Source organism: Pteropus medius, unplaced genomic scaffold (assembly GCF_902729225.1).
Source record: "Pteropus medius unplaced genomic scaffold, Ma_sr-lr_union100, whole genome shotgun sequence".
NCBI classification, from domain to species: domain Eukaryota; kingdom Metazoa; phylum Chordata; class Mammalia; order Chiroptera; family Pteropodidae; genus Pteropus; species Pteropus medius.
The window spans coordinates 21,468,209-21,482,084 of NW_024340696.1; the positions used below are offsets into that span (position 1 = coordinate 21,468,209).

Here is a 13,876-nt window from a genome sequence, read left to right on the forward strand (position 1 = left end):
TTTATAAAACTTTATATCCTGTAGAATAAGTTCTGTTTATTTTTCAATGTTGACTTGGCTGCTGTTTGCCTTAGAATTTCCATATTACTTTCAGATTATCTTATCAATCTCCACATACAAACATACACCCTCAAATAAGCCTGATGAGATTTTTATTGGGATCACACTAAATATGCAGATCAATTTAGATAAAAATATCTTTACAATAGTGAGTGTTTCAATCCTTTGTATAGCCCTCCCTCCATTTATCTAGGTCTTCTTTAATTTTTCTCAGTAATATTTTCGTTTTCCATGAGGCACTCTTGCTCATCTTTTGCTAAATTTACTTTCAAGTTATTTTATTTTTTTTAATCCTTTTGTAAGCTGCATTTTAAAAAAAAATGGCTGCTAGTAAGTTGAAATGAAATTGATTTTTACACTGACCTTGCTAAATTCATTTTCTAAGGATACAGTTATGTGAATAATGGCAGTTTTTCAAATCTTTACATTCTTTTTCTTGTCTTATTACATTAGCAAGGACCTTTAGTACAGTGAGATACAGAAGTGGTGGTAGGCATTCTTATCTAATTCTCTATCTCAGATGAGAAACTTTTTCAACATTGCATCACTAAATATTGACATTTGATCTAGGGTTTTTTTAGTAAATACTCTTTATTGAATTACGGAAGTTCTCTTCTAGTCCTAGTCTGCTAAGAATTGTTATCATAATTAGATTTTAGATATTCATAAAATACTTTTAATCATCTACTAAATAATTATCATTTTTAAACCTTTATTATTTTACATGAATCACACTTTTTTCCCTATTTATTAATCCAATAATTAGCATTTTGTTCACTCAAGTGAACAAAATGCATTCTCTCTCACACACTTTTCATGTTTTTTTTAATTGACACATTTGACAGTATACTGCAGTCTTCATAACACTTCAGTATAAACACTGCAGCATGCAATCTGCTGAGTTAAAGATATCTGCTTAATAGCCACATACCACGCACTGTCTCATCTAAGATCTAATAGTACCTAACATATTCAAATTTCTACAAGGCCCCCAAAAGTATCTTTATAATTTTTTTCTGATTCTGGATTCAATCAAAGATAGTGTATGTGGTTATTTCATGCTTCTAACCTTTTATCTATAATAATACCCTCATACCTTTTAAATGACATTATGTGAAATTCCCCAGTATAGGCATTGAGGCATATAGATTTCTTTATGTGAAGGTTTTTAATTACGGATTCAATTTAATAGTCAAATATTCAGATTTCCTATTTCCTCTTTTGTCCACTTTAGTCATTTCTGTCATCTTAGCCCTTCAAATCTGTCAAAAGCTCTGTTTATCTTCTCATTCTCCTTTTCTCTGTCCAGCCTCTGCTTCTGGAATGGAGACTCAGTCACCTCTAGGAAAAAGTGGCCCAAATTCCAAGATCACATTTTCTGGATTTATTTCTGCTTTTAGACCTTAGTTCTACAATTCCTCATTGTTTTGGAAGTATTCTGATGCAAACAGTTTTATATTTTATAGTTAGTCTAGCTATTCTTGGCAGAGAGTTCTAATTTCCCCCTCTGCCAATTTATGGGAAATGGAACTCTGGCCTTTTGGGAATTTACAATTTTCAAAATTAACTATTTTTCACAAATACTCGTTAAAAACCTCCAGCCACATCCAATAAATAACAGGCCATTATTATTCTAAATGTCTACCCTTACTTCCATAGATAGAATTGCCAGATCCTGCTAATATCTTTATACACCTCCTTCTCCAGTCATTGCTTTATATACTGCTTCCTGTTCTGGGTTTTTATTTCTCACTTTTGTATAGTGAAATATTATTTCCTTGACAAGTAAAAAAGCATAATTCCCAAATTCTCTAAACTACTCTAAGTCACTACTGTCCAACATACCTTTTGATTCATACTTTTCTTAAAGATAAAATTCAAGGTAAAATGCATAAAAACATCAAAACCAAAATAAAGCAGGGGTTGTAAATTAGAGAAGTCAAAACAAACAGGTTTATGTATGGCAAAACAATTTGAATACTGAAAAAAAAAAAAAAAACTTGTTCAGTTTTGGCTCAGTCTTGATCTGTATCCAGACCACAGTAAAATCATTACATCACTGTTTTTTGGCCCTGGGAAAGAGATTTTGTTACAGAGCTGATTCCCTAGGGAACTACAGGGTCTTTCTACTTACCTTCATACCATTCTTGACCTTCACCCTAGTATCCATCTACACTGTGAAAATCTTATCAGCTTCCTGAAATGATAACTTAAGACTCTAAGTAACAAAGATACATATGTAATATATGATGTATTTTTTTGACAGCCACTCTCAATCCTGACCTCTTTATATTAAAAAATGTTTTTATTTGAAGCACATAAAATGTACTGACAGTTTTACTGCCCACAGAATCTATGTTAACATGACTGTTTATTTTTCAAAACCCACTGAGGAGATAGCTATGTCTACAATGAGTATTTGGATAAACAAAGATTAAGGGGCAAGGATACTATTTTTAAATAATTTATAATACTTTCTCCCTAAAGCTGAGTTTTATTATTACAATAATCTAGAGAGGAGAATTAAAAAAAAAAAAAATTTAAGTAGGTATAGGAATATATTAAATGTAAATCTGAGAGGAAAAAAATACTTTAAAATAACAACAACAAAAAGCTGCCACTTGGAAGACAATGTCAGTATCAGAGGTAGTAAAGACCATACGGGACTTCCCGCTGGATTCTCAAAACTTCATTTTTTTTATTGAACATCTATCTATTGTATCCCTTGCACCACATTAGGCACTGAAGAGAGTACAAAGACACTGCGATCCCTGGAATACCTGTATCATTAGGGCATTCACAGTCCATCAGAAAGAAGACAGGTGTAAACGATTATCCAACAGTGAGAAAGTACTCTAAAAAGTATGGAATAGATAATAATCTAAAGGAACATTGTCTACTAAGATTAGAAAGAAGTAACAGGACATGAATGAAGCCTAAGTCATTTCTTCAAAGATGAGAAACATTTCACCAGATGAACACAATGAGCAAAGTCATTTTAGCACATAAATAACGAAGAAAAAATAAACAGTAGGCACAGTTCAGGAAATTCAGATAGTAAACATTTCATATGTTAGGAGTAAAGGTTACACGTGACAGAATGGAAAAGAGATGAAAAAGTAAATTGCTTTAATTCATAAAAGAGCTTTTAGTATGTCCATTCTAAAAAAAAAAAAAATTGGTCTAAATAAGAAGCTAGGAATAAAGATGAATTTTGCTTTCTTTTTTTTTACAAAGATCAGTCTAGTCACAGGGAAGAAAGTGAATAAGAGAGGAAGGCTGAAGCAGTAGACTGCTAAAGTAGTTCAGGTATGAGATGGTAAAAGTTTACACTGGGTCAATCGTAAATACAGGGAATAAATTTACAATAGCTGAAAAGTAGAGTTGACAGAACATGACCTCTGACTACAATGGAAGGAAAGACCGTAGGATTAACATCACGTTTCTATTTCAGAATTTGGGTCTAGGCGTACCTTCACAAATCAACCATGGATTCACATAACCTTTATGGTCCCTGTTCTTCATATATAAAACAAAGAGATTAGACAAGATGTCCCATTATGTCCCCTCCAGCTTAAAATATCTATTACTTTGAGTAGTTAATACACATGGTCTTAAACAAGTACTTCATACAATTATAATACACTCAACTGAATTATAAGTGATTGTTCTTTTTTCTTTATTCTCTTGCTCTATTTTTAATACAATTACACCAAAAATACCTATGCTAAAGGAGTGATGTAAGTGGAATCAAAGACATTTCCCCCAAGAGACTAATCTTTTCAAAGCTGCTAGTTTTAACTACATTTCCACTATCAGCTGTATTTTCATACTCTGACTTCTGACTACAAGAAAAAGAATCTAGGATTTCAGAAAAAGTAGCTAACTACTAGTCAACTATTAGTTTCACTAAAGCTAGCAGCTATTCAACCTAAACACAGCATTAAAAAGTAGATATAACAAAACATTTATCTAAATCCAACAAGATTTTATATGTCATAAAAATATTCTTTTGAGACACTACATCTCAAAATAATCAATTCCTTAAACATATCAGTTGATAAATAAATTAGTCTCTGTATATGAATTAGATGTTTTACCTATAGGCAAAATGCCTAGGTTTACATTTAATTACTGGTATTTAAAACAATGATTTTTGAATTGTCATAGACACTTAGGAAGTAGCCTAAAGGGTAACTTTTTCCAAAAAAAAATCTTAATTTCCATATCATTTATATAAAGACATAATTTAGTCACTGAATAAACTCAATATTTGTTATTGGTTTCGTTAAGTATTCTGAGGTATTTTTATAGTGGGGCTGAAGACTAAGACTATAAAATATTCTATAGTTTCTGAAAAGTACTTTATTAAGACCAACCCCTAGTGGCCCTAATATGTTAGAAATGAAGACACTGAAGCCCAGAGGATTAGAATCCTAGCCAAGGTGATCCAGGTAGACTAGGGACTTTGCATTTTCATGATTATTTTCCAATGAACCTAACTGCCTCTATATTCTTAAAATATAAATGGTAGAAATCTCATCAAAGTGTGCTCTATTTCCCCTATGCTTAAGCAAACTCAATTCTTAGTAAAGCCCTTGAATTTCAGAAGATCATCTAAATGCAAAAACATATGACATTCATTTTGTAGTTTCCCAATTTAAAAAAATGAGATTAAATTCAACATTATACTATCTTATAAACCAATGATAATTAAATGATACATCAAAGTCAAAATATTTGAAAAATTTAAAAATTAGATGATCATAAATAAGAAGTCTTCAAGTATATTGGATATAACGAAGACTCTCTGAAGCTGGTGTAGGGAAGAAAATTGCCAATCAGCATATGGTAAAGCAAGGATCTAAATTTTCCCTCTACCAAGAAATCGCCTGAGAAAAAAAATTTCATTTACTTACAAGTGAAACTTCATTAAAACCCTAAAATATGTCAAGCACTATTCTAAAAATTGGGGATAGAATGTTGAACGACAAAAATAAGATACTATTATTCTCATGAAATTTGCGTCCTAGAAGCAAAACACAAGCAATGAACAAACAAGTAACTATCAGATAGATAATGACAAATGTTATAAAAGAGTGACTGGGTAACAAATTAAGATTGGATGGTCAGTGAGGGTCTCATTAAGGAAATAATTTTTTAGGTGAGCTCAGAAGAAGAAAGGGTCTCATTAAGGAAATAATTTTTTAGGTGAGCTCAGAACAAGAAAGGTCAAGACCGAAGAATATTCTCAGCACAGGAAACAGTGCAAAGACCCCAAAACAGGCACTAATCGGTAGGTTTGAGGAAGTGAGACAAAGCCTCGTGTCTGAAGGACTGTTAGTGAGGGCAAGGATGAGTCAAGGTCAGAGAGAAAGATAAAGACCAAATTACACAGGGCCAGAGTTCCAGTTTGAACTTTTTGTAGCTACAAACCTGAATTTGAAAAGTTTAAAACTATACTAATGTGAACTATGCTCTTTTAGTTATTAGAGTCTGAAATGCGATGATAAGTGTCAATAAGTAAACTCAAATGTTTTACTGAAAAGTCATTATTTTTTTTGTTCCGTTTTCGACCTCGGGAAAGCAACCTGTGTTACATACATAGTATTACAATCTCTAATTATAATTTCCTTCGAATATAATTAACCGATGATCATGTTACTGTGCAACAGGATTGAAACAAAGTTCAGCTTCAGTGCTGCCCCTTAACTTTGTGTTAAGCTGGCATCTGTAAGAGACTGAGCTACTTGGATTTTTAGATTCCTTCAAGGTACGTTAAAATTTTAATTTATCGCACCTCTTTACTTCAAGCACGACAGTGGTTTTCAAACTCTAAATTCCTATAAACCTTTCATGTTTGACTGTGTTATAATTACCAGTTTACTTCCACCTCTCTGACTTCATCCTAAGCTCCTTGTAAATAGGTGGGCCTATTTACAGGGGACTTGGAGGGAGTTTGAGGTGGTCTTTCATAATTATGAATAATTGCTTGGAAATTTCAGCCTTGCTCTCTATAGCATATTATTTAAAAGACTTCTATTTTTGAATCTTAGTGGTTCTTTAAAAAAATAAAATAAAACAAAACTATACCTATTTGTTTTGCAGCCTGCAATATATCTTTTAAGTCTTCATTTATACTTTGCATTTCACTCTTCTCCAGTTTTTCATTCAAAAATTTTACTATCTTCTTCCATGTCAGGTCCAGCCCCACAATTTGTTCATGAAGTTTAGACCGCTTCTTCTGAAACACACATCATAATACAGAGACATATTAGTTAAAGGTTTGCTCAAATCCATCATTTATTGTATAATTTTTCAATGCATTATACAACTTAGTACTACTCACAATTCAAAATTGTATCAATTCACGTCTAAATTTACAGCTCCCAAAAGTAGCCTTACTTAAATGGAATTTAAAATAATATCATTTGTTTAAAAGATGTGTTTAATAAAATCTTTTTTTTATAGTTTAATCACAATGAATAATCATTACGAAATTATTTTCACATAGTAAAGTAAAAAGCAAAATATTCAACATTCAGATAACAATAGGAAACATTCCACATACCTCTTTCTTATTTTTCTGCATCATTTTTAACAAAGTTTAGATCCTACTGTATATAAGAGCTTTATGTCATGTTTATTGATGAAAGGCATTTGAAGAAAATTAGATTTCTATGATGAGTTTTCAATATATTTAAATCAGCACTGCTTTCGTAAGTATGAGCCTAGAATAGGCATCAAGGAGATTCTTATCTATACACATTTTTTTCTTAAGATTATAAATTTTTCCATCCTTAAGAACTGACACAAAGGAATCAATTTTTTATTTCATGCCACTGACCTCTTGGATTAAATGTCACAGAGCCTCTGACCAAATGAAAAAGTAGTGGGCCAGATAGAAAACTATAATTTTCCTCTTGGTTGGGCTGATGATACTACATAATTCATTATTACTTGCCTGCCTCAGTTTTCTAATTTAAAATTGAGCTAATTAATCTGGATTTAGGGGGAGAAAATGCGCAAATGTAGAGATGAAATAAAATTGGCCATAAGTTGTTACAATGGGTCACAGTTTATAGAAGTTCATCTGACTTTTCTCTCTTTTGTATATATTAGATATTTTCTAAGATAAGAAGTTAAATTAAAATGAGGCTCATTATATCTGCTACTCTCTTTCCACAGGTATGTGTGTCTGGGGTGAGAGGATGTTTAAAAGCCTACAATAATAAATAAAATTACATGGGATACTTTCAAACTTTACAATCTTCTATTGTATCTCTAATATAAAAGCACTGGTAAGATGAGGAAAGGAAATAATTAAAGTTTAAAATAGCAATATTAATTAACTGTATAGAATATATCATTTTAAAATAGCAATATTAATTAACTGTATAGAATATATCATTTTTATTGTTGTGAAATGTAAATAGCTCCCATTGTAAAGGTTGATTTTCATGTAGCAAAATTCTGTATCACTTTTAAAGGGAAAAACTACCTAAATATTGTTACAAATCTTTTCTTTCTAGTATCAATCTGTAAGTGAAATTATTAATTATAAAACCACATAAGGACTTAAACAATAAAATTCCAACCTACTAGGAAACAATGTTAATATTCTACAATAGAGTCAAATAAGGAATCATCAAAGTGTTTTTTAAAAAACAGCATAGGGCCAGTTCCTTCACATACTATATTATATAGTTCATTCCTTCATATGTACAGTTCATATACCTTCAGGACTTTGAAGTCCACAACCAATTATAAGGACCAGACAGAAGTCAGTTATGATACCAGCTACAGAGTTTAAATAGCAAATTTCATATTTCCCATCTATGGTAGAGACATTGTTTCTGTCCATTAAATAAGAATTTTATCAGAGAACTAAAAACTTAAATGATCGAGGGATAAAAAAACACATTAAATTATAACATTAACTATGGCAGGAACCTTAGCAAGAGAAAAATTAACAACACATTCAATATCATAGTTCGGATTATTCTTGTTGACAATACAGTCATAAGTGTTTAAATAAATATTCTCATTAGGACACATCAGTATACACATTCTCTTTCTTGGCAGAGCACCAAACAAGATTAAAACATACCATTTTAAGCACAAAGAACTGAGAAAAAGAATGTCAAATATTTGCCCGTATGCTATGTTTATAATGGTTTTTGCCTAAAAAAATTTACCTTTAAGTCAGCCACTTCTTCATTATAATTATCTTGCTTGGTGACATTTGAAAAGGAGCGCAAGGCTCCTGTGAGACGAGGTAAAGTCATCTATTACTCAATCAGTGATCCATGCAATGAGAAATCTGAAACTGAAACAAAACAAGATGATATTTATCTGTTGGGAGGAGGTAGGAGTGGTAATCATACTCAACAAATGGACCTGTACAAGAGAAAAAGAAACCAATTAGTTAAAAAGCAATTGCTACCAACGTTGAAAGAGTCTCCTGACACGTTTCCTACCCATGGAATTTTTTTAATAATACACTGGCTATGTTTGGAGAAAGGAAAAAGAAAGAAAGAAACAAACAAAAAACACTGTGTGTGGGTACTATGATAACATTTCTTCAAAATGTGTTCTACAGATTTCTAAGTACAGGCCTCAAATGTTGCATTTCTACTGACAATAATATATAATACTGAGAGAGAGTAAAGGACTTGCTCATCTTTTCTCCAATTTTGTTTTATTCTCACTGATTTCATCTCACATTATTCCTTGCTTTCAGAGTTTCTCTGGCTTTTTCTCTTCTTGAAGTATCAAGCATGTTTCTACCTAAATGCATCTGTATTAGTGGTTGCCCCTGCTTAGAATGCTCTTCTGATGTTCATATAGCTAACTCCTTGACACACAGGTCTTGGTTTAAAAGATACCTCCTGACAGAGTTCTTTCATGACCACTCAATCTAAGACAGGGCAGCTACTCAGTTACTGTCTATCAAAGCACAAAATTTCAATTCTCTTTATAGCAGTAATTAATACTTGACATTAACTTGTTTATATACTTATTTATATGTTGTGTCACCCCACAAAGAGTAAGATTCATGACAAAAAATACCTTTATTTCACTGATCTCCCCTAGCTAATAGAACAGTACTAAAACATTTTTGGCACTCAATAATTATTTGCTAAATAGTAAAGGGAAGAAAAAGGGAGAGGAGATAATGGAACGGAGAGACTAAAGAACAGTAGAGGAAAGAATTAAAGCAGTTGGGGAAGGGGAGAACTCCCAGGGAAAGAAAGAAGTCAGATGACCGGATCTAATTTTGTTTACATGCTGACAATGAAAACAACTAACCTTCTAGTAAACAGACTAATAATATTTACTATGAGGAGAGTCCTTATCTATTGAATACTCTTAGAGGCTATCCTGGTTTAAGACTGCTTATTATAACAAAACTACAATCTACAGGTTTATAAGGCATGGCTCCCTGAAGAATGTCACATAATCTATAGAGAAGTTTCTAGGACAGTTTTCAAATAGGGATGATTCTGACCCCACGGGACATCTGGCAATATCTGGTGACATTCTAAGTTGTCACAAATGGGGGGAAGGGGAGTACTACAAACTTCTGGTGGGTTGAGGCCAGTGATGCTGCTAAACATCCCATAATGTACAACACAGCCTCCCCACAACAAAGAATTATCTAGACCAAAATGTTAATAGTACAGAACTTATAAAATCCCACTCTAGACTAAAATAGAGATGTTTTATAACCGAGGCACTTCCCACAGTGTGAAATGACCCATGAACCTCAATTAAGAGACCTCACTGATTATTCTGAGTCACAGCATGTATCCAATGTGAGAAGGAAAGAACTAAGATGGCCACATAGGCTGTCTCAGACCATTCCCTGCTTCTGTTCTTCTTGATTCCTTACATCCTTAAAGTTATTACAAAGCTTAATACTTGGAAAAATCTCTAAGTCTGATATTAGAATAATTATATGTAAAATATATGATGTTTGACAAAATAAGAGAGAATTAAAAAATAATAAAGAATAAGACAAGAAATGACTACGCAAATTTGAAAATATAACTACTAGAAAGAAATAAAAATATACAGCTGTTAAATTTAAGAATCAATAGACAGGTTAAACAACAGATTAGACAACAGCTAAAGTGAAAAGTGATAACCTGGAAGAGATAGAGGTCTGAAGAAATAACCCAATATACTGTCACAAATAGATAAAGTATAGATTAAGCAGAACAAAGAGAAACAAGTCCAAATATATCAATACTCACAATAAATACAAATGAATTAAACTTTACACTCAAAATATTGACAGAATGAATTACTATATAGCAATCAAGTAAATTCTAGAGATACATCCAAAGCATGGGACAGAGAAAGGTTGAAAATTAAGAGATGAAATAAAGAGTTGCTGGTGGCTATATCAAAAATATCAGATCAGACAAAATAGACTTTAAAACAAAAAGTATTATTAAGGATTAAAAAAAACACCTCTCTTCATAACAAAAGATACAGCTAAGACATAAAAGTTTTGAATTTATAGACATGTCCTGATGAAACGGCCTTAAAATAAATTAAGTAGACCTCCAGAAGTAAGTGACAAGTCCAACATCAAAGTAGAAGTTCAATAACTGGTCAAACCAACAACAGCAAAAATTTCAATAAAGATACAAGGGACTTGAACAGTGAAGTCTTTAAGTTTAATTTAATGAACATATATAGAAACTGTACCTAATGATTAGAAAATACATATTCTTTTCAAATACATTAGTAAGGTTAAAATGGTCTATGTATACGAGGCCATAAAGCAAATTTCAAAAATTTCAAAGAGTAAGTATCAGATAAATCAGATTGAACAAACTTTTCCTGTATAGAGTAAATATTTTAGGTTTGACAGGCCACCGTGCAGTCTCTGCCCTACATTCTTTTCTTTATTTTTATTTTTTTAAACAACACTTTAAAAGTGTAAAAATCACGCCTGGGCTCAGGGTGACCAAATCAGTAACCAATTGGTGGCAATAAAGTACAAGGAGCATAAGCAATATGGTGCTCCCTTAGTCTGTTTCAATCACCACATGCATCTCAAACTGTGAACATCTTGTTGCATTGCATGACTGCAATGTTTAAAACTATGTTCCCATTCTAAAAAAAATATACAACATGGCCATTAAACACAAGCCAACTTTTTAACATGGTTCATCTGAAAAAACTGATATGTTCCAAGTCTGAAGGAAAAACATGGCTGTGCAGGACATATTGAGAGACAGTATGTTGTGACAACCTGGTGTTCTCCAAAGGATTTAAGAGAAATTTTAACTATTCATTTTTTTTCCACCCAACAAGTTCACTTTAGATCCTAACTTATTCTTAAGCAAGAAGCAAATACCCTTGATAATTTCCAATAAAATTAGTAAATACACAGAACACGGAGAACAAAGAAAGCAAGAAAAGATAAATACATGCATATATATTTTACATAAATCAAAATACATAATAGTTTGTTAAAAATAAAATTTACATGAGGTTATTTTCTAAATTATCCCCCCAACTACTTTACTTCAGGTTTCCCACTGAAAGGTGGGGGCTGAGGGAGATAAACCTAGACAGGCTCCTAACTATAAACCAAAATGTCTTTGTACTACAGAAGACTCCCATTGTATATTAATTTTACTTTTAACAAAGAAAAGCTTTCTTTTAAATGCCCTTGGGAAACAAGTGGCTAGAATAACATATTGGCACCAGATGAGAACAAGAATAGTCACAAAGAACATCCCAGAAGGATCAAACAAGCACATATATTACTCCAGAGAACTGATATCTCATTCTAGGTAGTGTGTATTTTATTTCTTCCCAGACTGATCCAGTGGAAAGGTCCTGGCTTGGATTATCATATGACACATGTATTTTGTGCCTGTTGTCTGTCAGCTTCATCCAATAGGAGTCCTAGGAGGGTAGGAACTTTGCTTCATTTACTATAGTATTCACAGGACCTAAAACAGTGCCTGGGGCATAGTAGGTTCTCAATATATATCTGTATAACGGCTGGATGGATGGAGTAACAGGAAAGATAAAGGGAGGCCACCAAAAAAGGGCAGTATTTACAAATCTGGATTCTCATATATATATTTTTTTAATACTTACAGCATCTTTATTTCAAGATCTCAAAATTTTCACAAAAAATAATTTAATTACTTGATTAATTTATTTCAGCTCTTAAGAGATAAGATGTTTTACAAACTAGGAAGTTTACTCAAACACAAAAGAAATCAAAATCTAATATGCTGTATTCAACTCATGATGCCATTCTTCTCCAAAGAACTCAATAACTTACATATGTAGAAATTTAATTCTAAATGAGTATTTGGGTAAGCATTTTCAAAATCTCAAGCCAATAAAGCAGAAAGCAAAAGCAAGAGTAAAAGAAAAGTCAATAGTTGCTAAAAACTAGGGTAGGAGTTGGCTCAGAAGGAAAATCACAATAGAAGAATGTAGGAAGAGTTTTCACTCACTTAACTGACATTTCTTACCTAGTATTTATACTAAATGCTAGACATCATAGTGAGCAAAATAATCTGGTACCTGCCCTTGTGAAGCTCACAGTCTGGTGGGGAAGAGAAGTCAATTAAACAAGCTATGTCAATACAAAATAAGATCGCTATTTTAAAAGGCAGTAAAGAGTGTGATCAGAACACAGAAATAAGGTTGGGAAGGGGAAGCAGCTTTCCTATATCGGGTCTTCAAGGATGAAGAGTTGGCCAAGTAAAGAGGACAATGTATTCCAGCTGAGAAGTAAGAACACTTCACATTCAAGGAACTGAAAAGATAACGAGTGTAGTGGTCAAAGAATAATGTGACAAGAGGTGGAGCTGGAGAGGTAGGAACCAAGTCACGAAGGACTTTATAAGTCACACTGTTTAGAAATTATTCTAATAGTAAAAGATTTTCAAGAGTTTTTGACGAGCTGTGCATAATAAGAATTACTACTATGACTGCAGTGAAGGGAATGGACCACAGGAAGGCAAGAGTGGGAAAAAGATACTAAGAGGTTGTTACAGTAATCCAGATGAAAGAGGAAGATGATGGGTTCCTAAACTGAAATAATGGTACTTAGAGAAAAGTGGACGCATAGAAGTGATTTGATCAAATCTATCTGGCTTGCTCTGATTATCTGTATTTGTGTGTGTGCGGGGGGAGGTGAGGACCAAGGCTGACTTCTACATTTATAGATCAGCCTGATGGTACAATTCACTGGATTAGAGTAGATATGTTTTTGTTTGTCTGTTTTAGGGGGAGGGGAGTGGCAGGAATATCATGAGTTCAATCTCAAACAAGTTGAGTTTGAGATGTATGACATTCAAGCTGAAATGGTCAATAAAGATTGAAAATTCAGGTGTAAAATTCAAGAGAGAGGTCTAGTTTAGGATACAAACATGAGAATCATGAGAAATATCACGAGAATAAAGAAAAGTCATCTAAGAATTTATGCGTATACTGAGAAGAAAAGATAGCAGGTGCAGGAACATAAGTCTTTAAGGAATAAATAGGGAAAAAGATCTATAAAAGATTTTGAACAGTAGGAGACCAAAAAAGGCCAGGGAAAAACCAGAAGTGTGGTGTCTCCAAAACCAAGGGAAAAAAGAGATTTAAGAAACAGGTACGGTCAACCACGTCAAATGCTATCAAGAAATGTGGTAAGATGTCTACTAGATTCAGAATTTCAGCAATGTTCTTCCAGTGTTCTACTTCTAATAAATACAAACAGAAGAGCTCTGAAAAACTGAAGTTAAATCAGTAACTCTTCAAACTCCCTAATAACACATTCATATTT

At 32.7% G+C, this 13,876-nt stretch overlaps 1 protein-coding gene across 1 annotated transcript in view; it reads right to left on the bottom strand.

Moving 5' to 3' along the window:
• ASCC3 (activating signal cointegrator 1 complex subunit 3) overlaps positions 1–13,876 on the bottom strand; it is a 261,881-nt gene that overhangs the window by 244,307 nt on the left and 3,698 nt on the right. Inside the window, exons 2-3 of the mRNA XM_039869401.1 lie at positions 8,259–8,389; positions 6,154–6,304 (exon numbers count right to left, since the gene is read on the bottom strand). Coding sequence (XP_039725335.1) covers positions 6,154–6,304; positions 8,259–8,348 — 241 coding nt within the window. The 5' untranslated portion in view covers positions 8,349–8,389. The remainder of the gene's footprint in view (positions 1–6,153; positions 6,305–8,258; positions 8,390–13,876) is intronic.